This window comes from Hypanus sabinus, chromosome 24 (assembly GCF_030144855.1).
Source record: "Hypanus sabinus isolate sHypSab1 chromosome 24, sHypSab1.hap1, whole genome shotgun sequence".
Lineage (NCBI taxonomy): Eukaryota > Metazoa > Chordata > Chondrichthyes > Myliobatiformes > Dasyatidae > Hypanus > Hypanus sabinus.
In genome coordinates, this window is record NC_082729.1 from 20,417,854 (window position 1) to 20,441,603 (window position 23,750).

The 23,750-nt window shown below is 46.5% G+C and overlaps 1 protein-coding gene across 1 annotated transcript in view; it reads right to left on the bottom strand.

The window, feature by feature from the left end:
• LOC132380690 (RNA binding protein fox-1 homolog 3-like) overlaps nucleotides 1-23,068 on the bottom strand; it is a 40,287-nt gene extending 17,219 nt beyond the window's left edge. Inside the window, exons 1-6 of the mRNA XM_059949675.1 lie at nucleotides 23,000-23,068; nucleotides 13,297-13,650; nucleotides 5,115-5,246; nucleotides 3,990-4,043; nucleotides 3,045-3,137; nucleotides 1,717-1,777 (exon numbers count right to left, since the gene is read on the bottom strand). Coding sequence (XP_059805658.1) covers nucleotides 1,717-1,777; nucleotides 3,045-3,137; nucleotides 3,990-4,043; nucleotides 5,115-5,246; nucleotides 13,297-13,650; nucleotides 23,000-23,068 — 763 coding nt within the window. The remainder of the gene's footprint in view (nucleotides 1-1,716; nucleotides 1,778-3,044; nucleotides 3,138-3,989; nucleotides 4,044-5,114; nucleotides 5,247-13,296; nucleotides 13,651-22,999) is intronic.
• Nucleotides 23,069-23,750: the final 682 nt, after the last annotated feature.

Below are 23,750 nucleotides of genomic sequence, written 5' to 3' on the forward strand. Positions count from 1 at the left end.
TCCACGGAAGCATTCCAGACCTCCTCTCTTAAAGGGGCTTGCCCAGCACAGCTTCTTACAATGTTTCTCTCCCTCACTTTAAGTGAATTCGCTCTAATTCAGACACTTCAGCCCTAGGGCAGGGATGCTACCCATGCTTCTCATAAACTTCAGTCAGGTCTCCCCCTCAGACTCTACCACCCCAGAAAAAACAGCCCAAATGTTTCCATTATCCCCATGGAGAAGCCCTCTGATCCGGCAGCATCCTTGTAAGCCTTTTCTGAACCCTCCCCAAACACCCCACAGTCATCCTACAGTAGGATGCCCAACATTGAATACAACACTCCCAAAATTCCCTAACTACAACATAACCTCCTGACTCTTGTTTGATGCCTCAACTAATTAAGGCAAGCATGCAGTTACAAGAACAAGATTTAACAGATGTTTGGGGAGATACATAGATGGGAAAGGTTTGGAAGGACAAACACAGACAAATGGGACTGTCTTAGATGGGCATATTCTTAGACATAGACGAGTTTGGCCTAGAAGCCTGTTTCTGTGCTCTCAGTATGGAAGTCGAGTCACCGTCAATGAAGTTGCTATCAGCATACAGGGTCAGCCACCATTAGGCATCCACGTTATGTAGATTCTTGGGACTGCAAATGCTGGAATCTGAACCAACACACGAAGTGCTTGACAAACTCACTGGGTCAGGGATCATCTATAGATGTGGGGTGGAACGGATTGCCAATGTTTCAAGTTGAGATCCTTCATCTAGAGGAGAGGCTCACAACCCTTTTTATGCCATGGACCAATACCATTAAGCAAGAGGTTTGTGGACCCCAGGTTGGGAACTCCATGTCCACAGACTGAAAGGGGTGGAGTAAGAGATGGCCTGGATAGATGTGGGAGGGCAGAAAGTGGGAATCATGTAATAAGCTAGAAGGCAAGAGGTGGAAATAACAAAGGGCTGCAGATAGCCAAATCTGATAGGAAAGGAAGGCAGAGCGTGGAATTAAGGGAGGAACATTGGGAGGGGAATCAGTGGGTGAAGAGAGTGAGGAGAGGGAAGAGATACGGCAATGGAGCACAGGTGGATCAGGGAAAAGAGAAAGGAGCAAATAAAAAAGTGAAAGGGGGAGCAGTAATCAGGAGTTTGGGAATTTAACGTTCCTATCAACAGGATGGGCACAGCCCAGGAGGAACAGATCATAAGATAGAGGAACTTAACTCAGCCAATCGGCATTGAGTCTGCTCCATCATTCCATCATGAATGATTTATTATGCTTCTCAACTCCATTGTCCTGCCTTCTCCCACTTGGCGCCCTTAAACATCAAGAAGCTATAAACCTCAGCTTTAAATATACCCTATGTCTGCATTCCACAGATTAACCGCTCAAGGAATAGGAAGTATTGCTATTCTAAACTTCATTTAGCTTCAACCTGGCAGTGGATGAAGTCAAAAACAGACATGTGGGTGAGAGAATGGGGAATGCAATGATAATGGCTGTCCACTGGGACGCAAGGCAGAACAAAGGTGTTCGACGAACCCCTCTTTAGGAAGTCTTTTCACCCAAGTCCCAAATACAATAGCCCATGCCCTCAGGGATTCCTGATTATCTAACACCCAACTAATCCCTCAGGCCACATCCTATCCTGTACCAGCCACTTCAGCCCCTAGCTGAACTCCACACGTTTCAATGTGGTGATTTTAGATCATGCACTGTCTCCACTCACCATTGATATAAGGAACCGGGGATTTCTTGGGGTTCACCACCCTCGCTGTCGCATTGTTGACCTGGAATGTAAAACCAAGGATCTGGGTGTAATCAAAGTACAAAAAAAAACAAGAAAATAATGGCAACAATAAGCTGTTTGGCTAAGTACAGCCCCATTGATGTGTGCCAGTTCGCTGATGACACCGTTGTCATTGGGCAGTGCATTGGGAGATGGGACCACCTGGTTGACCAGCACCTCAGTAACAACACCAAGAAGCCAAAAGTTTTTTTAAAAAGAGACAGGTAACCTCAGGAAGGGGGAGGAGGATGAACATGTGCCACTGTTCTTTACTGAAGATTGTCAACAGTTTCAAGTTCCTGAGTGTAAACTTATCAGATACTGTACACAATTGATGAAACTGAAAAGAAGGCGTGCCAGCTCTTTTCATAGATGTTGAAGGAGGTTCACTCTGACAGATCTCTGGAGATGTGCTGTTGGAAGCATCATGATCTAGTATGGTTGTTCAAATTTGCCTGAATCTAGAAGGCTGCAGAGACTAGTGGGCTCAGCCCAATACATCACGGGTGCATCCCTGCTCACCGTTGATAGTATCTATGATAGGCACTGCCTCAAGAAGGTAACATTTATCATCAATGATCCCCCAAAATCAGAACTATGCCATTTTTTCACAGCTCCCATCAAGCTGGAGGTATGCACCAACTGGGTCAGAGAACAGCTACTTCTTAACCCACACAATAGTTCTGTTGGGAGATGGCTTGTGTAAGGAAAGCAAAGTACCCAGAAGAAACCCACACAGTCCCAGGCAAACGTGCAAGTTCTACAAAGACAGAGGGACAGACTGACAGGCAGATGAACAAAGAGACACAGAGAAAAAGAGAGAGACAGAGACAAAGGCCGAGACATAGAGGCAGAGAGATGGGGAGATGAAGGGATGAGAAGGGGAGATAGAGGGAGGTTGATGGAGACAGAGGCAGAGTAGGAGACAGAGAGAGGAAGAGAGAGAGAGAGAGAGAACGAGAGAGAGGGAGAGGGAGAACCCATCTGAACAAATGCATACACAGCGCTGAGAATTGGAATCCAACATTGCCAAAGCAAGACGACAATAGGGCTAACTTTTTTATATTATTATTTATTGAGATTCAATACAAAGGGCGGATGGGTGATTCCAGTGGGCAATTCCTCCAACCACCCTCAAGCACAAGTTTAAACCCCAGCTTTGTGCAGTTGTTTCACAGTTTACCATCTGTCAGAAAGTTGAGTTGTTACCCCTCTATACTCAATGCCTGCACTCCCTACTTAATTTACAGAGTCATTGCAAAACCCACCTCAATCTTACGGCCCTCCACAATAGTACCGTTAAGCTTCTCACGGGCCCGGTCTGCGTCAACGCTGCTCTCGAATGTGACAAATCCAAAGCCCTGTGGATAACAGGATAGAAGCTCATGTTAATGCAATGTGTCTGAATGTGCCTGTACAACACTGGGGTACAAAAATATTAGGACTGGTCTATAACTGTATAAATCCAGGATAGTACCAACTGCAACGGATCTATCAACGTATAGTACTTGGTTACATCATCTGTGGGGATGGGTCTATTGCTGTATAACATTGGGGTACAGTACTGATAAAGACGGGTCTGTCACTGTATAACACCAGCGTACAGTACTGTTTGGAGCTGGGTCTTTTCCTGTATAACACTGGGGTACAGTACTGCTAGGGGTGTGAATGAGGGCATGGAATGAGACCAGATGTGGAGGGACTGATGGGCAGATGGAATTAGGTGGGGAAGGAGGTGGAATGGTGGCTGATAAGTGGAACTGATGGAGATAGGGTGAGATGGGCAGGTGGAAACAGTAGGTATGGTGATGCACCATCAATAACTCTCGGAGACGTGAGGCGAGATATAGACTTTTATTGGCTGGAAGAAAGAACAAGCAACAAATGACCACCGCACTACATCCTGGAGACTGAGCCGGGGCTGTGTCTCCAATCGCCTTTATACCGGGGTCCGTGGGAGGAACCACAGGAGCAGTTAGCAGGGGGGTATGTCCAGACAGGTATATGCAATTCACCACAGATGGTGCAGAGGGCTAGAAGTGATTGGTGGAACCAAATGGGACAGGACTGATGGGCAGATATGAAACCAGGAAGGGGTGAAACAGAGATGGTAAATAAGCATGAATGTTGACTGGTTGGGCACAGGTCAACGGGTCTAAGAGTGTGTTTTGGTGTTGTATTGTACTCTGTGCACATTGCTCTAGAATACAAACCTTCGATCCCCGTTCATTGAAGATAATTTCAACATCTAGAATTTTGCCGAATTGCTGGAAGAGAGTAGAAGAGATCGGTGGCGATTAGAGAGCATGACCAGAGCAGAATCCTAGATCCCAATGGGACATGCAGTCCACAGAGTGACCACCAGAACCAAAGGATACAAATTAGGACAAGTTTCACACTGAACTAACAGACGATAATGAGTCTCCTCTCTCATCTTTTATAGAGATGGAACTACACTGATCCGCTCAATTTGAGTTTAGCCAGAATGGTAATCTTATCACTTTGCAGAATAATGGTTACTGACTTCTGGTGACCCCACCCTGAACCTTCATTGGTCACTTGTGACCTTACCCTGAATCGTCGTAGGTCACTGGTGACCTTACCCTGGACGGTCATTGGTCACAGTGACCTTATTCGGGACTGTCATTGGTCCATGGTGACCATATCCTGGACTATCTGTTGTTTATTGATTTCTGGTAAAATCATCTGCCTGTGTATTGGTGGTAACACTAGCTAGTGACCACTGCTGACCTCATCCCAAACTGTCTTTTGGTTACTGACCGCGGTTGACCTCATCCCAGATTGTCAATTGATCAGCGATCACTGGTGACCATATCCTGGACTGTGTCACTGAACTCTGGTGAACTTACTGCTGACAGACTATTGGTTACTGACCTCTCTTGCCCTTACCCCAGACCATCCACCAGTCTCTTTGCTCTGAACTATATCCTGTCTACTGGCCATGCTGTAAAGTCCTCTGGACTTTCTACTTACCGATAAAGCCACCTTCCTCCTGAACCCCGGCGAATACTGACCTGCCCTGCCCAACAAACCAGCTCCATTGGCTGGAAAGTTCAAGGAAAAAGCTAATGCAAAGGCAACACACCGACTGTACAAGGTGATCTATAGCCTCCATTAGAACTGCCGGGCTGCTTTACGAAGCCTTGGGTTATCCTGATTCTGCAGTTGGCTCCACCCAAGAATGCAGCCTCCTTCTTTGGGCGCAACCCTGCCCAAGGCCTTCGGAAGAAAACACACACACACACACACACACACACACACACACACACACACACACACAATTGCAATTGCACACATGTGCGCCACAAGATACTCACCCCAAACATCTGCCGCAGGTCAGGATCTCTGAATCGGAATGGGATGTTGGAGACATGGAGACGTTTGGCTTGCCCCTTGTTGTCCTCTGACTCTTGTGGCAGCTGGGTGGTGTCTTGCTGACTCAAATCTTCCTGTTGATAACAGTGACAGAAATGGGGGAAAATGTGACAATTCTTTCAAAAGAAGCTTTGCAAAGCTTTGTTGAATTTTTGGCTTCGGAGGGCTTAATGGCTCGTCTTCCGGGATGTTCTCATTGGATGAAACATCTCTCCCTGATGAAAAGTGAATGCCTTGCACAATATGTTCAAATCTGGACAACACAGTGGTGTGGCATGTAGAGATGGTCCTTCAGAGCGCTGGGGACCAGAGATGTGTGTGTGTGTGTGTGTGTGTGTGTGTGTGTGTGTGTGTGTGTGTGTGTGTGTGTGTGTGTGTGTGTGTGTGTGTGTGTGTGTGTGTGTGTGTGTGTGTGAGTGTGAGTGAGTGTGTGTGTGTGTGAGTGTGAGTGAGTGTGTGTGTGTGTGAATGTGAGTAAGTGTGTGTGTGTGTGTGTGTGTGTGTGTGTGTGTGTGTGAGAGAGTGAGAGAGGGAGAGAGACTGTGTGTTCTCTTTGTAATCATGTGGGTTCTTCTCTAGGTGTTCCACATCACATTAACTGCCATAATTCTAGTTTTTGGGTGAGTAAGTGATCAGAAATGGGGATCCATTACATTATATTGCACCCACTCACCAGAGCAGGGTGGGGGATGTTATATCAGACGCAGGAAACAGTGACAGGATCTACAATGTTATATTATACACTCTGAACAGTGATGGGGCTATATAATATCATATCATAAATTGTGACCACAGTTATGGGAATCTACAGTATTACATTATATCACACACAGTGACTACTGAGGGGTATCACCCAGCAACCAGTAAAAGGGCTACCTATAAAATTATATCATGCATACAGTGACCAGTCTGTGGATCCATGATATTCTACCACACAGTGGGTAGTGACAGCAAGATGTATATTACGTATATGGCACACTGTGTACAGTAAGAGATATTTGTAATATACAGTGACCAGAGATAGGAATCAACAATATTATAAAACACACAATGTAACCAGTGATAATATCATACACAGTATACACTGATGGTGTCTATATTAACATTTTGCATGCAGTGACAATTGAGGACTTATATTGCATCACACATGTGGACTAGTGATAGGATATATAATGATACATGAGGGAATCCATAAAAACACATCACACATGGTGACCAGTAAAGGGGGGGGTGGAGTGTCCATAACATGATATCACAGTTTGACTCCATCGACAGTGATCTATAGTATTACAACACACACTTGCTGGTAACATAAATCTATCATATTATATCGCAACCAGTGACCACCTCAACACTATTATATTGCACACAGTGACCATTGTAGTTCAAACTAACTGTAGTTCATATTGACCTCTTTCAATTCTGTCTTTTTTTGTTGCTGATTGGCGAGCTGGGAGGTTGGGGTTTGATGTTATTGCTGCTGTTTCGCTGTGTGGGTGACCGGTTAGTTTTTTGTGTATGAGAGAGGTCTTTGGGGGCTTGATGTTGTTTTCACTGCTTTTTTTCCTTGCGGATGATAGGTTAGTTTTTTTGCAAAAGAAGGGAGTCTGGGTTTGCAGTTTTATTCTTTTACTTTTTGTGCGGGGGAGTTGATGTCTTTTCTTTCAATTACTTCTATGCCTTATCTGTATTTCATGGCTATCTGGAGAAGACAAATCTCAGAGTTGCATTTTGCATACATACTTTGATAATAAAATGAGCCTTTGAGACTTCTGAACGTTTTATTGAGGGTATCGATATTTTATGACACACACCACTATGATAGGCCACTCATTGATCCACAACAGTACAAAATCCACAGGAGCCAATGACAGGGATCTATACTGTTATATTCAACAGAGTGAGAGAAATCTGAAATAATTTATCATTCAGTGGCCAGCGAGGGTGATCTACAATACTGTATTAAAAAGAGTGACACTCAGTGAAGGAAACCTCTACTAGTTTTTCACACATGGGAACAAATAACAGGAATCTATCAGTGACCCTATAATGATATAAAACTACAATACTGTATCATACATGGTGCCCAGTCAGGTTTATGTGTAACTCTATATCATGAATACCTGTCCTGGGGTTTCAAAATATCAAAGAAAAACAATTATCAGTGACTGGGATCTATGAAATTAAATCATACACCATGGCCATTGAGGAGAATCTAAAATATTATGTCACACACTGCTGATGTGGATATATTTTTCACTGTGACCAATGACAGAGATCCATAATATTATATCACGTAGTGTGATCAGAGAAGAATTTATAATACACATTGTGGTCAATGATGAGTGTCGATAGTATTATATCACACACTGTTATGAATGATGAGAATCTTTACTGGTCGAACAGAGTGACGGTGAGTTGGATAGGATATTACATAACACCCAGCAACTTCTGACTGGTATCTCCAATGTTAATCAGAATCAGGTTTAGTATCACGATACATCATGATATTTGTTCTTTTGTGGCAGCACTACAACGCGATGAAGTATAATAAAAATATATAAATTACAAAGAGAAATATAATTAAAAGTCAATTAAGTGCTAAATGAGAGCAAGAAAGAAGAAAAATATTGAGTAATGTAGATTGTGGATGGCGGGGTGGATTTGCGACTCTGCCAAAGGAGGCATAAGGAACTCCTTCCTTCCACTTGCCTGCAGGTCACCCTTGGGCAAGGGGTAGCAACTGCGTAGCACCCCCTCCCCACTGATCAGGGTCACATGAAGTCATGGGAACAGGTGGTGGAATGTCATATGAGCAGCTGGTGCATGTCACAAATCCTGGTTATGCGACCACTGACGCCAGGCAGACAATCTCAGAAGAGTATTGATCATGGCTGAGGCCACGTATCTTGTAAAGACACTGCCTGGAAGAAGGCAAGGGCAAATCACTTCTGCGGAAATATTTGTAACTAACTATCACCCAGATCATACGACATGGCACGTTATGATGATGAGTGTATAATGAGGTGGGTTTGATGTCCATTCAGAAATCTTATGGCCAAGGGGAAGAAGCTGATCCTAAAGCATTGAGTGTGGATCTTTCATCTCCTTTATCTCCTTATTGATGGTAGCAATGAGAATAAGGCATGTCCTCGATGATGAGGGTCCTTAATAATAGATGTCGCCTCTTTGAGGCACTTCTTTTTGAAGATGTTCTTGATGCTGGGGAGGCTGTTGCCCATGGTAGAGCTGGCTATATTCCCAACTTTCTCTACTGTCAAAATGAATCCAAACTCAGGTTGGAGGAACAAAACCTTATTTACCGGCTGGGTAACCTCCAACCTGATGGCATGAACATTGACTTCTCTGACTTCCATTGATGCCCCTCCTCCCCTTCTTACCCCATCCCTGACATATTTAGTTGTTTGCCTGTTCTCCATCTCCCTCTGGTGTTCCCACCCCCTTTCTTTCTCCTGAGGCCTCCCATCCCATGATCCTTTCCCTTCTCCAGCTCTGTATCACTTTCGCCAATCACCTTTCCAGCTCTTAGCTTCATCCCACGCCCTCCGGTCTTCTCCTATCATTTTGCATTTCCCCCTCCCTCCCTCCACTACTTTCAAATCTCTTACTATCTTTCCTTTTTGTTAGTCCTGATGAAGGGTCTCGGCCCGAAACATCGACAGCCCTTCTCCCTATAGATGCTGCTTGGCCTGCTGTGTTCCACCAGCATTTTGTGTGTGTTGTTCCCAACTTTCTGCTATTTTTTCCCACCCTGTGCAGAGGCCCCTCTATACCACATATTTATAGTTATTAACTGGTATGCAATCGCAGAGACCAATGGTCTGAACACACATTGCAGGGAGAATTAGTCTAGGCAATGGGATTGCCTCAGTGTGGCAGGCTGATCTATACTAACATTGCCATTGATCTGACTGTACTCTCAACGTGATTGACCATACCATACTGTCACTGTATGGTATTTTATTCTCAACCTGATTGGCCGCACTGTGATGGGTCAGATGTACACTCACTTTAATTGATCAAACTGTACTCTGCAGCTAGATTCTTGACTTCCTGATGAACAAACACAATCTGCTAGGATATTCAGCAACACCTCCAATGCAATTGTTCGGAACACTGGTGCTCCACAAGACTACATTCTCAGACCCCTCTTCTATTGCAGTGCAGTCATGATTGTAGACCAAAGTCAGCATGGTTTCCTTAAGGGGAAATCTAGCCTGTCAAAACTGGTGGAATTCTATAAGGAAATGAGAGGCAGGATAGATGAAGGAGAGTTAGTGAATGCTGTTTACTTGGATTTTCAGAAGGTCTTTGACAAAGTGCCGCACATGCATCTGCTTAATAAGATAGGGGTTCATGGTATTACAGGAAAGACACTAGCATGGATAGAAGATTGGTTGATAGGCAGGAGGGGAAGTGTCAGAATAAAGGGGGCCTATTCAGGATGGCTACCAGAGACAAATGGTGTTCTGCGGCGCTTGGTATTGGGACTACTTCTTTCTACGATTTACGTCAATGATTTGGATTACAGAATTCATGGCTTTGTGGCCAGGTTTGCCGAAGATACAAAGGTAGGTAGAGGGACAGGTAGTGTTCAGGAAGCAGTGAGACTTGGAAAGATTGGAAGAATGAGCAAAGAAGTGGCCGATGGAATAGTGTAAGGAAGTGTATGGTCATCCACTTTGGTAGAAGAAATAAATTTGTTATTGAGATACAGCATGGAGTAGGCCTTTTGCCTTCCAAGCCATGCCATCGAGCAATGTCCCATTTAATCCTAACCTAATTTCAGGACCAATTAACCTACCAACTAATATGTCTTTGAACTGTGGGAGGAAACCAAAGCACCCAGAGGAATCCCACACAGTCACAGGGAGAACGTATAAACTCCTTACAGGCAGTGGCAGGAATTGAACCCAGGTTGCTGGTACTATAAAGTGTTCTGCTAACCCCTAAGCTACCGTGCTGACTCAAACACATAGACTATTTTCTAAATGGGGAGAGAATTCAAAAATCATAGGTGCAAAGGGACTTGGGAGTCCTTGTACAGGATTCTCTAAACTTGGTGGTAAGGAAACCAAATGCAATATCTACATTCATTTTGAGAGGGCTAGAATATAAGAGCTGAGGCTTTTTAAGGCATTAGTCAGACCACACTAGGAGCACTTGAGCAGTTTTGGGCCCCTTATCTAAGGAAAGATGTTCTAGCATTGGAGAGGGTCCAGAGGAGGTTCATGAGAATGATTCCAGGAATGAAAGGGTTAACATATGAGGAGTGTGTGATGGCTCTGCTCCTGTACTCACTGGAGCTTAGAAGAATGAGGTGAGATCTCATTGACTCCTATTGAATATTGAAGGGACCTAGACAGAGTGGATGTGGAGAGGATGCTTCCTATCATGGATGAGTCCAGGACCAGAGGGCACAGCCTCAGAAAAGAGGAACATTTATTTAGACCAGAGATGACAGGAAATTTCTTTAGCCAGAGGGTGGTGAATCTATGAAATTCATTGCCACAGACAGCTGTGGAGACCAAGTTATTCAAAGCAGAAGTTGATAAGTTCTTGGTTAGCCAAGGCATCAAAGGTTACAAGGCGAAGGCAAGAGAATGGGATTGAGAGGGATAATAGACCAGCCATCATAGAACAGCAGAGCAGACTCGATGGACTATTTCTGCTCCTATGCCATCTATTCTTATGGATTGCAGATTTTGAGGTCTTGAGGTTCTGCTCAGACGCCATCTACATTTGCAGATGATACCCCCACAGAAGTCCAGACCTCAAATAATGATGAGTTGGAGTGCAGCAATGAGAAAGAGATACTGTAATGGCAACACTGTGCTCAATGTCAACAAAAGAGTTAGCCATTGAGTTCAAAAAGGGGTGCGATGAACATGCTCCTGTCCACATTAACCATGTTGAGGCTGAGAGGGTTGACAGCATCAAGTTCTTAGTAGTACGTATCGCCAACAGACTGATCTGGTCAAACCAGGTAGGAGTCACAACCAAGAAAATTGCAGATGGCTCGACAAAGCCTTTACTTCTTCAGGAGACTGAAGAAATTTTGCATGCCCTCCCTCATTGACCCTTAACAATGTTTGTTGATGCACCATAAAAAGCATCTTATCTGGATGCATCACAGCTTGGTATGGCAACTGCTTTGCTCATGACCACAAGAAACCACCAGGATTTGTGGACACAGCTCAGTGCATCATGGAATCCGACCTCCTTTCTATGGACTTTCTACTCTTCTCACTGCTTCAGTAAAATAGCCAGTATAATCAAAGACTCCACCCACCCCAGACATTCCTTCTTCTCCCCTTTTCCGTTGACAGAAGATACAAAAGCCAAAAACAAGTACACCCAGGCTCTAGTATAACGTCAACCCCACTAACTACTTAGTGGTTTCCCAGAATGATAGGGTGGAGTCTCGGCCACATAACCTACCTCATTATGACCTTGTCCCATATTTTCTATCTACACTGCACTTTCTCTTAGCTGTTATACTTCATTTGGTATTCTGATATTGGTTTTCCTTTCACTACCCACGTTCATTCATTAGGTGCCATGACATCTTTCCGTGACCATGATTGTTCTTGACAAGTTTTTCGCAAAAGTGGTTTGTCATTGTGTTCTTCTAGGCAGTATCTTTACAAGACAGGCAACACCAGCTATTATTATTTTTTTCTTTCTCAGGCTGGTAAAACCTGAGGTACAGGCATAGCCAAGCATGCCATTTTTCAATTGCCAGGAACTTTTTGACTATTCTAGTAGTGTTTGAATATTGACATAGATATTACTGTTATAGATGTAACTGTTCCTGAAATATGTCTCTGTATCCTGTCATGTGAGACTCAAGTTCCGGTACTTGGTAGTAGACACATAATATAAATGTGTTTACTTCCAATGACCATTTCATGTGTGTCTTTCTTCTCTTAACTGCTTGAGTGGTCTCTGTGGTAAGACAGCTCCTCTGAAAAACACTTGCAGCAGTCGCAACCTGTGGTGTTAATAGGCTACTCTGAATCTTGGCAGTATCTTTTTCTGGTTTCCCAGTGCCTACCCGCCTATTCAACAGTGCACCACTAATGGTTTGTAGCTCCAGGTATGCCCTGGCAATCCACATGCTGTGGTCATATCTCTCTAAAGGGAAAGGGTATTGTTTTTTGTACTTACAGGCCAGGTTTTAGTTTCCCCCGCCCCTAACACAGAGAACAGATGCTGACCAGAGCACCGACCAATCTGGGTACCAATGTGTCTGGATTATTATTGTTATTATTGAGACATACAATCCAACAAGCCTGTGCCACCCAATTACACCCATGTGAACAATTAACCTGCTCCTCTGGAATGTGAGAGGAAACCGGAGCACCCGGAGGAAACCCATGTGGCAAGAGAAGAACTGTACTACCCGAGCTTGCACATCTAGACAGCTAGAGTGCAACATCCATGGCCAACCCTGACCAATGGAGGACTCATCAAGGGGAGAATGCAAAGTCCTTAGAGACAGCGGCGGCAATTCAACCTGGGTCACTGGCTCTGTAATAGCATTACGCTACCATCCCGCCCTCCTGTTCCATCCGTAGCTCTCCCCTCATCCCAAACTTCAGTTCTCCAACAGAAAATGAACATTATAGTTAGATGATTCCTGGGGGGGGGGGGGGAACGTATGCACAAATATAGCCAGACCAAACAACAAATGAAGGCACAACTCTCCAACACATTATCAATGATCTTCAGAGACTGCTTGCCTGGCGACAGTGGTCACATAACCAGAACTCCTGATTCCCACCAGCTGTTCATACGGCCACCCGCCACCTGCTCCCATGACTTCACTTGATGGGGGTGGGTAAGCAGGTGCTACACCTGGCCCAAGGGTGACCTGCAGGCTAGCAGAGGGAAGGGGCGCGTTAAACTTCCTTTGGTAGAGACAAACCTCTACCCCGCCACCTGAATGGACTCTCATAATGAATTGATCGGTATGAGCAGCATATGCAAGACAAACTTTTCACTGTATATCAGTACATGTGACAGTAATAAAAGCATTTAAATTGCAGTAATCTCTTTATGATCTGCCCGGCCGGCAGTCCGGAGTCATTCGCCACTTACCGCAGGGGGAGGGGGGATTCCGGTTATCTGTCCTTCCACCGCCGTCGTCGTCTCAATCAGAGCCTGGGGTTGGGGGTAGAGTCGAAGGCCAGCCTCCGTAACCGATTGCCCCGCGTACTCCTGGCTGGGGTGAGGGAGCGGAGCGGGGTATTCGGCCGGCAGACGGGTCTGAGGAGGCGGAGGAGGGTACTGGGCCGGGAACCCCTGCGGCAGCGCCTCGCCGGAGCCGGGTGCATCCTGCGTCCCCTGAGGACCGAGAACAGGGTCCGGAATTAGAGGGCTAGGGGAGAACCAAATATAACCTTTTCCTTTCCGGGTTCTGAGCCGGGCTTCCACAAGACCCTCTTCCACTCTCTACGGACGCTGCCGACTTCCTGAGAGTTTACCCACCCTCTCCCGCAGCTCACACAGGGTGGAGGTAAGGCCGAGCCTATGTAAGGGAAGGGGTGTCGGGTCTGTGGGTGCGTACAGGAGGAGTACAGTGTAGGAGGGGATCTTGATGTGAAGCTGGAGGGGTGGCTGATTGAGTGATGGTGGGCAGCAGTTCTGTGGCGTGTTGGGAGTGGGACGGAGAGACATGATTATACGACGGCACGTAACCTGGAAGGAGTGTGAGATGATGAGAGAGCGGTAGGTGCGAAGGGAACTGAATGTGGCAGTAGCTCTCCCCGAATGACTGCAAAAACCAACGGACAATAAAACTCCCACCCTCCCACCACACACACTATTCCCCACACCAACAGCACCCCCACGTAAGAACAAATACACACACACAGTTCCACGCATAGACACCCATTACACTCACCAAACACACATACACCTACTTCCACACAAACAGACTACCACAGTCGCACAGACACCTATCATTCCCATATATATATATATATATACACACACACACAAGGGCCATTGTACAGATCCGCCCCCCCCCCCCACACACACACACATAGCCCACCACGTGCATATAGAAAGTTTCCGCAAACATACCTCCGCACGCGCACACACACACACAAATCACGATACACAGAATTCCACACACAAAGCATCCCAACAAACCGCCTCCCCACACACACGATTCCCGTAACCACTTGCGTCACCCGACTCCTTGCATCCCACTCACGCTGATCACTCCACACAGGATTTTGGTGGTCCCGAATGCCCCCACTCCCCAGCGGGGCAGCCCTCGCCCCTCCAGGAACATCCGATCCTCCGCTCTCCCTCAGCCCTCATCCGTCCCTCCTGCATCGAGCCTCCGTCCCCTACGCATGCTGCTTCGATCTCTGCAGCCCCCGGCACCCTTCTCTCCTCCTCCACCACCTCTCCCTACCCACCCCTCCCCACGCCCTCCGTCCCAACCCCTGCCCCTCTCGGCCAATGATGAGCCGGCCGCAGTATCTGGCAGCACCGAATCCCCAGCACTCAAATCCGGCCCAATCCCCTGGCGTCCAACTCTTTTCCTTTTAAGTGCATGTTTACCCCCTCTCCACCTGCTCGCTCTCAACAGCAGCTGCCCAAGATATTTTTACATCTGTCACCCGGCGAAAATAGCTCGCAGGGGTCCCAGGACACTTGTCTCAGGAATTTCTTCTCCCTGTTCTGCGTTCCTGTCCCTGCTGTAGTCACCTCCCCACCACCAACAACTACATCCGCCCCCCCCCCCACACACACACACACACACACGGCTTCAGACACTCAGCCCGGAATCTGCTCACTAGTTAGGGGAGTCTGGTGTGCCTGGGAGACCTGTCAGTGCCGGGCTCCATCCGAACTCAAGTGTGTGTGTGTGTGTGTGTGTGTGTGTGTGTGTGTGTGTGTGTGTGTGTGTGTGTGTGTGTGTGTGTGTGTGTGTGTGTGAGAGAGAGAGAGGGAGAGAGAGTGGGGGGTGCTGACTGTATGTAGGCAAACACGAGGAAATCTGCATATGCTGAAAATTCAAGCAACACACTCAAAATGCTGGCGGAACGCAGCAGGCCAGGCAGCATCTATAGGAAGAAGTCCTGTCGACGTTTCGGGTCAAGACCCTTCGTCAGGACTCATTCTGACGAAGGGTCTCGGCCCGAAACGTCGACAGTACTTCTCACTATAGATGCTGCCTGACCTGCTGCGTTCCACCAGCATTTTGTGCCTGACTCTGTGTGAGACTGTTCCTGTGTGTGTATGTCAGACCGTGTGACTATGTCCATTCGAGTGTGATTGTGCATGTTTATGAGTACGACTGTGTATGCGTGTACCTGTGTGAGAGACAATGTCTGTGTGATTGCTCCCCCGCAGGGGAGTCTGAAACTCGGGGGCTAAGGTTTAAGGTGGGAGCAAAAAGATTTAAATGGGACGCATATATGGTGACATAAAATCATAGGGCCATTTGGCACATCGAGTCGTTCCGCCATTTCATCATGGCTGATCCATTTTCCTTCTCAGCTGCTATCTCCATTCTCCCAATATCCCTTCCGAATCAAGAATCTATCAACCTCTGCCTTAAACATATCCAATGACTTGGCCTCCAATGCCATCTGTGGCAACGAATTCCACAGATTCACAGCACTCTGGCCAAAGAAGTTCCTTCACATCTCTGTTCTAAATGGATGCCCCTCGATTCTGCGACTGTGCCCTCCCGTCTTCGACTTCCCCACCATATCCTCACCACATCCACTGAATTGAGACACATGTGTACTTTGATAATAAATTTACTTTGAGGTTGAGGGACAACTTTCCCATATGGAGGGCAGTAGAGGTGTGGAAGAAACTGCCCCAGGAAGTAATAAAGGCGGGCAGAGTTACGTTAAAAAAAACATCTGGACATGTAGATGTATTGGAAAAGTTTGGAGGGAAAATGGCCTGATGTGGGCAAATGGGACTAGCGTTGATATATGCGTTCGGTCAGAATGGAACAGCTGGGCCGTAAGGCTTGTTATGTGATGTATGCCCCCGCACAAACCCCACCCCAACTTCATTCTATCATCTCCCACAAGGGGAAGCATCCTCTTGACATCCACGGCGCAGACTGGGGGTGTTACAAGGACTGGAGCAGTTAGAATCAAGCAGCACGGAATGGCCTAATTTTGCTCCTTTGTCTTATGGTCTCTTGAAGACAACAAATTTCAGAACAATATGTCAGTGACGGTAAACCTGACTCTGATTCTGAGAATCCTCTCCAGTAACTTAACGATCACAGACGTCAGACTTACTGGACTACAATTCCCAGGCTCGTCTTTGCCCCGTTTCTCACCACCCTCCACTCCACAAATCATCCATGACTAACGACGCTGCGAATATCTCCCGCCCCCCCCCCCCCCACACACACAGTTTCTTTTCTGGCTTTCTACGGTGTCCTTAGACCATTAGATCCTAAAACATGGGAGTAGAATTTGGCCATGGGGCACATTGATTCTGCTCTGCCATTCTATTTGTTATCGATCTCAATCCTATTTTCCTGCCTTCTCCCCATGATCGTTGACGCCCTTACTAATCAAGAACCTATTAACCTCACCTTTCAATATACCCAAATGACTTGGCCTCTGCAGCTGTCTGTGACAATGAATTTCACCGATTTACCACGCTCTTGCTAAAGAAATTCTTCCTCCTCTTTGTTCTAAAGGAACATATTAATATTATCAGGCTGCGCCCTTTTGTCCAAGACTCCACCACTAGGAATCATCCTCTCCACATCCACTGTCTCTCTAGAGTTTTTAATATTCGATAGGTTTCAATGAGATCCTCCCCCCCCCGCCCCATTCTTCTAACCTCCAGCGTGTACACCCCCAGCAACCCACACGTTAAACCCTGTATTTTCCCGATCGTTCCCGTGACTCACTCTCTTTCTCTCCCCCCCCCTCTCTGTCTCTCTCTCTCTCTCTCTCTCTCTCTCTCTCTCTCTCTCTCTCTCTCTCTCTCTCTCCTCTCTTCCCCCCCCCCCCTCTCTCTGTCTCTGTCTCTCTCTGTGCCGTCTGGTGCTCATCTCTCAGGTATATCGGTGAAGATTTGCTAGAGACTTTCATAACACACCCAGTCCCTCAAACTCCTGGAAAAATATACTGTTCCTGAGTGCTTCCACCGTTATGGATCCCCCTTACTGTACGCTTAAAAGCAACCCATTTCCCACTCCGTTCCCTGACGCACCCTCTAAATTTCTGAGAGTTAACCATTTTCAATGCAACACACGCAAAATGCAGGAGGAACTCCGCAGCATCTATGAAGATGAATAAACAGTCGACGTTTCAGACAGATGCCCTTCTTCAGGAGTGCAAAGGAAGGGGAAGGACGCCAAAATAAAAAAAAAGTGGGGAGCGGAATGAGGAGAGCTCGAAGATGATAGGTGAAGCCAGGATGGAGAGGGAAAAAATCTGATAGGAGAGGAGGGTGGGCCATATGAGAAAGGAAATGAGGGTGGAACTAAGGGTTGGGGGTGAACGGCAGGTGAGGAGATGTTAGAGACCAGAATGGGGAACAGAAGAACGGAGGAGGGGTAGGGATTTTTTTTTACCGGAAGGAGATATTCATGGCTCCAGGTTGGAGGCTGCCCACACTGAATACAAGACGTTGCTACTCCACCCTGATGGCGGTCTCATCGTGGTATAAGACGAGACCATGGACCGACATGTTGGAATGTGAACTGGAATTAAAATATTTGGGCACCGGAAAATTCCGCTTTTAGCAGATGGAGCGGAGGCGCACATTTTCGATGGGCAGATGGAAAATGGGGTCACGGTGGGGTTAAAGGGAGCAGAAAACCAAGCCCCAGCAGGAAACGGGGTCCCGGTAGGTTTAAAGGGAATGGGAGACGTGGTCCCAGTATGTTTAAATGCATCGGAAAACGGGGTCCCGGCAGGTTTAAATGTAGCGGGGAACAGAGTTTTAATAAGTCTTCAAAAGGCGATGCTTCAAAAAAGGCGGCATCCGCCATTAAAACCCCCATCATGCAGGACTCGCCCTCCTCTCATTGCTACCATCAAGAGCCTGAAGAACCACACATTCAATATTTTAGGAAAAGCTTCTTCAGCATCGCCATCAGATTTCTGAATGGGCAATGAACCCATGAATACTACCTCGATATGTTTTTTCTCCTATTTTTGCTCCCTTTTTGCACTACTAATTTAACTTGTTTTTAATATATTTCTTATTGTAATGTATAGTTTTTATTATGTATTGTTATGTATTTCTGCCGCAAAACAACACATTTCACGGTAAATGCCTGTGATATTAAAACTGATTCTGGTTTTAAAGGGAGCGGGACACGAGATATAGGTGGGTACAAAGGGAGAGGAAAATGGGATCGGGAAGTAGGGTCCTGGCGGTGAAGCACGGGGAAGATCACCATCCCGAGACGTCAAACCACGGGCATTTCCAAAGAATGAAGCAGTAGGTAACCCGATCTTTGCCAAGTTTCCCTGCTCCCCTCCCCCACCCACTCTGCCTCCCTTGCCTTGGGTTCGAACTGTTTCACACCCGAGGCGGCAGCTGAACCGGTATAAATAAACGCCTTCCTAAAAAGGCAAAGCGGCTTCTTTCCGTCGCATTCCGCAGCCGCGACCGGAGGTGACAAAGAATGAGTTTGACGACGCTGTTATCAGTGTCCTCAGTTGGCAAGGACAGCGGGACTCAGACTGGTGACACCCGCGATAAGATAGTGACCAGTGACTTGATACAGCCCAGAGAGAGAGAAGGGGTGGGGGAAAGGGGAGGGATGATAGGAAACCAGGAGAGGGGAGGGTGATGTGATGCACTTTAGTCGGAAGGATAAAGTTGTGGAATACTTTCTTAAATTGAGAGAAAACTTCGAAATCGGAGTTGCAAGGGGAATTGGGAGTCCTAGTTAGATCACAATAGACAATAGACAGTAGGTGCAGGAGTAGGCCATTCGGCCCTTCTAGCCAGCACCGCCATTCACTGTGATCATATCTGGTCATACACAATCAGTACCCCGTTTCTGCCTTCTCCTCATATCACTTGACCCCGCTATCTATAAGAGCTCTATCTAACTCTCTCTTGAATGCATCCAGAGAACTGGCCTCCACTGCCTTCTGGGGCAGAGCATTCCACATATCCACCACTCTCTGAGTGAAAAAGTTTTTCCGCATCTCTGTTCTAACTGGCCTACCCCTTATTCTTAAACTGTGGCCTCTAGTTCTGGACTCAGCCATCAGCGGGAACATGCTTCCTGCCTCCAGTGTGTCCAATCCCTTAATAATCTTATATGTTTCAATCAGATCCCCTCTCATCCTTCTAAATTCCAGTGAATACAAGCCCAGTCGCTCCAATCTTTCAACATATGACAGTTCCGCCATTCCGGGAATCAACCTTGTGAACCTATGCTGCATTCCCTCAATAGTAAGAATGTCCTTCCTCAAATTTGGAGACCAAAACTGCACACAATACTCCAGGTGGGGATTCACCAGGGCCCTGTACAGCTGCAGAAGGACCTCTTTACTCCTATACTCAATTCCCCTTGTTATAAAAGCCAGCATGCTATTAGCTTCCTTCACTGCCTGCTGTACCTGCATGCTTGCTTTCATTGACTGATATACAAGAACACCTAGATCTCGTTGTACTTCCCCTTTTCCTAACCACTCCATTTAGATAGTAATCTGCCTTCCTGTTCTTGCCACCAAAGTGGATAACCTCACATTTATCCACATTAAACTGCATCTGCCATACATTTGCCCACTCACCCAACCTGTCCAAGTCACCCTGCATTCTCATAATATCCTACTGACATTTCACACTGCCACCCATCTTTGTGTCATCGGCAAATTTGCTAATGTTACTTTTAATCCCTTCATCTAAATCATTAATGTATATTGTAAACAGCTGCGGTCCCAGCACCGAACCTTGCGGTACCCCACTGGTCACAGCCTGCCATTCCGAAAGGGACCCGTTAATCGCTACTCTTTGTTTCTTGTCAGCCAGCCAATTTTCAATCCATGTCAGTACTCTGCCCCCAATACCATGTGCCCTAATTTTGCCCACTAATCTCCTATGTGGGACTTTATCAAAAGCTTTCTGGAAGTCCAGGTACACTACATCCACTGGCTCTCCCTTGTCCATTTTCATAGTTACATCCTCAAAAAACTCCAGAAGATTAGTCAAGCATGATTTTCCCTTCATAAATCCATGCTGACTCGGACAGATACTTCTACTGCTAGCCAAATGTGTTGTGATTTCCTCTTTTATAATTGACTCCAGCATCTTTCCCACCACTGACATCTAGCTAACCGGTCTATAATTCCCTGTTTTCTCTCTCCCTCCTTTCTTGAAAAGTGGGACAACATTAGCCACCCTCCAATCAGCAGGAACTGTTCCTGAATCTATAGAACATTGGAAAATGATTACCAATGCATCCACGATTTCTAGCGCCACCTCTTTAAGTACCCTGGGATGCAGACCATCAGTTCCGGGGACTTATCAGACTTCAGACTCAACAGTCTATCCATTACCGTTTCTTGCCTAATATAAATTTCCTTCAGTTCATCCTTTACCCTAGTTCCTTTGGCCACTATTACTTCTGGCAGATTGTTTGTGTCTTCCCTAGTGAAGACAGATCCAGTACCTGTTCAACTCATCTGCCATTTCCTTGTTCCCCATAATAAATTCACCCATTTCTGTCTTCAATGGCCCAGTTTTGGTCTTAACTATTTTTTTGCTATTCACATACGTAAAGAAGCTTTTACTATCCTCCTTTATATTCTTGGCTAGTTTATCTTTGTACCTCATTTTTTCTTGGCATACTGTGTCTTTTTTGTTATCTTCTGTTGCTCTTTAAAAGCTTTCCAGTCCTCCGGTTTCCTGCTCATCTTTGCTATGTTAGACTTCACTTTTATTTTTATACTGCCCTTTACTTCCTTCGTCAGCCACGGCCACCACTTACTCCCCTTAGGATCTTTCTTCCTCCTTGGAATGAACCGATCCTGCATCTTCTGCATTATTCCCAGAAACACCTGCCATTGTTGTTCCACTGTCTTCCCTGCTAGGGTATTGTTCCATTGAACTTTGGTCAGCTCCTCCCTCATAGCTCCATAGTTCCCTTTGTTCAACTGTAATACTGACACATGTAATCACAAGTAATTCAGCCTGTAGTGTTGGGCTGCACAAAGTAATAAACGAACCCCTTCTGCCAACACAATGTCCATATCGTTCGATTCCCTATGCATAAATGTGTCTTTCCAAGAGGACCTTAAACATCTCCATGATGTCCGCTTCTACCACCACTTGTGGGAGCACAGGAGAGTGCATTCCAGGCACTCGCCACTCTCTCCTTTGAACTTGCCCCCTTCTCGCCTTAAATGCAAATGCTCGAAATATCAGACATTTCGATCATGGGGAAAAGAAAGGTACCATCGGTCTACTCTATCCATGTCTTTCACAATCTTATAAATGTCTATCGAGCCTCCTCTGATCTCCACCGGAGAAAATAACTAAAGTTTGTCCAGCATTTCAGAATCAGAATCAGTTCTAATATCACTGACATAAATCGTGAAATGTGTTGTCTTGTGGCATCAGCATGCTCTCCAGTCCTGGTAAATCTCTTCTGAGCTCTCTCCAAATCCACCACATCCTTCCTGTAAGGGGCAACCAGGAATGAATGCAATATTCCAGATTCCACCTAACCAGAATTTTATAAAGTTGCAACATAACTTTCTGACTCTTGAATTCAGTGCGTTGACTCATAAAGCACCTTTACACCTCATCAACCTGTACAAAAACTTTCAGGGAGATTTAGACTTGGACCCCAAACCCTCTGAACTTAAACACCATTGAGGATTTTGCCTCTAATGCTGTATTGTCCCTTTACATTTGATCTCCCAAAGTGAAAAATTTCAAAATTGGTCAAGTTAAGCTCCATCTGCTTTTCTCCGCCCATATCTGCAGCGGATCTTTGCCTGCATTGCCTGTAAACGTAATAACCCACCCATCTACATTCTCATCCAAAGTCCCAGCACAGATCCCCAAATCAACCTGCGAAGGTTAACTTGCAGTTTGGGTCAGTCGTAAGGAAGTCAGATGCAATTTTAGCATGCATTTCGAGATTAGGCTGCATTTAGCACATTGTAAGCAAATTTGGGCCTCATATTTAAGTAAAGGTGTGCTTGCATTGAAGAGGATTCAGAGGAAATTCAGGAGGAAGAAAGCGTCCGAATCAGTCAGGCGTGTCAGGACCGTGTGAGGGAAAGAAGACGCTGAGACACAAATAGAACTCCGCTGCTACATGCGTCACATTCCCAACATGTGTTTTTGCCCCTGTCTCTAACTCTCTCTCTCTCTCTCCCGTCCCCTCTCGCTGTCTCTTCCCTTCACTCTCCTCTCTCTCTCTCTCTCTCACACACACACACACACACACACACACACACACGTTTCTCCCTCTCCCGTTCTCTCTCTTTCCCTTTCTTTTCTCGGTTCCATTCCTCAATCTCTCTCCACACGTCTCTCTATCTCTGTCTCTGTTTTTCTTTCTCTCTCACACTCTGTCTCTGACTATCTTTTCCCTCCCCTCTCCCTTCTGTTTCTTTCCCTTCCTTTTTTCACTCTCTCCCTCTCTCACCAACCCCACCCCCACCCATAAATCAGGCTCCCACTCTCAGCCCTTCAGTCGAGTGTCAGAGTTGCTGAGCAATATTGGCGACGCAGCCGAGAACGTTGGATCTCCTGCCGGGGTCGGGGTCGGTGGTGTTGGCGAGCGCGGTGTGAAGGGTTGACGGCGGGCAGCCGTTACCTGAAGGAGTCCGGCAAAGCACGGTGCAGTCTGCGGGAAGACGGGCGCACTGCACCTGTGCAGGACCATGGGCGCCGAGGGCAGCATGGCATCTCGTCAGCGGCTGACTGCTGACGGGAGAGACGCAGGCGGGTCGGGAGGTGGGAGGTGGGGGTGGGTGTAGGGGAGGGTGAGAAAAGGGGAGGGAGAAACTGAAATGTGTGTGTGTGAAAGAGAGAGAGAGAGTGGGGGAGAGAGAAGAGAGGAGAGGCGTGGTGGGAAGGAGGAGAAATGAGAAAAGGGGTGAGAGGGAGAAGGGAAAGAGAGAACGGAGAAAGGCGAGGGAAAGAGGGGAGGGGGAGAAAAAGTAGGGGGCAGGAAGGGAAGGGCGAAATTGGAGGGAGAAAGAGGAGGGAGAGAGGGGAGGGAGGAGGGAGAGGGGGAGAAACAGGGGATGTGGAGGGGGAGGGAGAGAAGGCAAGAGGATGCAGTGCCAAAGGGGAGATGAAGATAGTGACTGAGGGTAGACGGAGGGACAGAAAGGGAGAGATGACGAAAAAGTAGGAAAGGGATATTAGTACAGGACGAAAGAGGACAGGGAGAGGAAGGACAGAAGAGAAGAGAGCAGGGAGAAGAGGGGACAGGGATCAGAGAGGAATTGAGAGGAAAGGAGAGCGAGGAAGGAGAGAAAAAGAAGAAGGCAGAAAAAGTGGAGAGAAATAGTGGAGGGAATTGGAACAGTGAGGGAGACAAAAGAGGCAGGTAGTGGAGG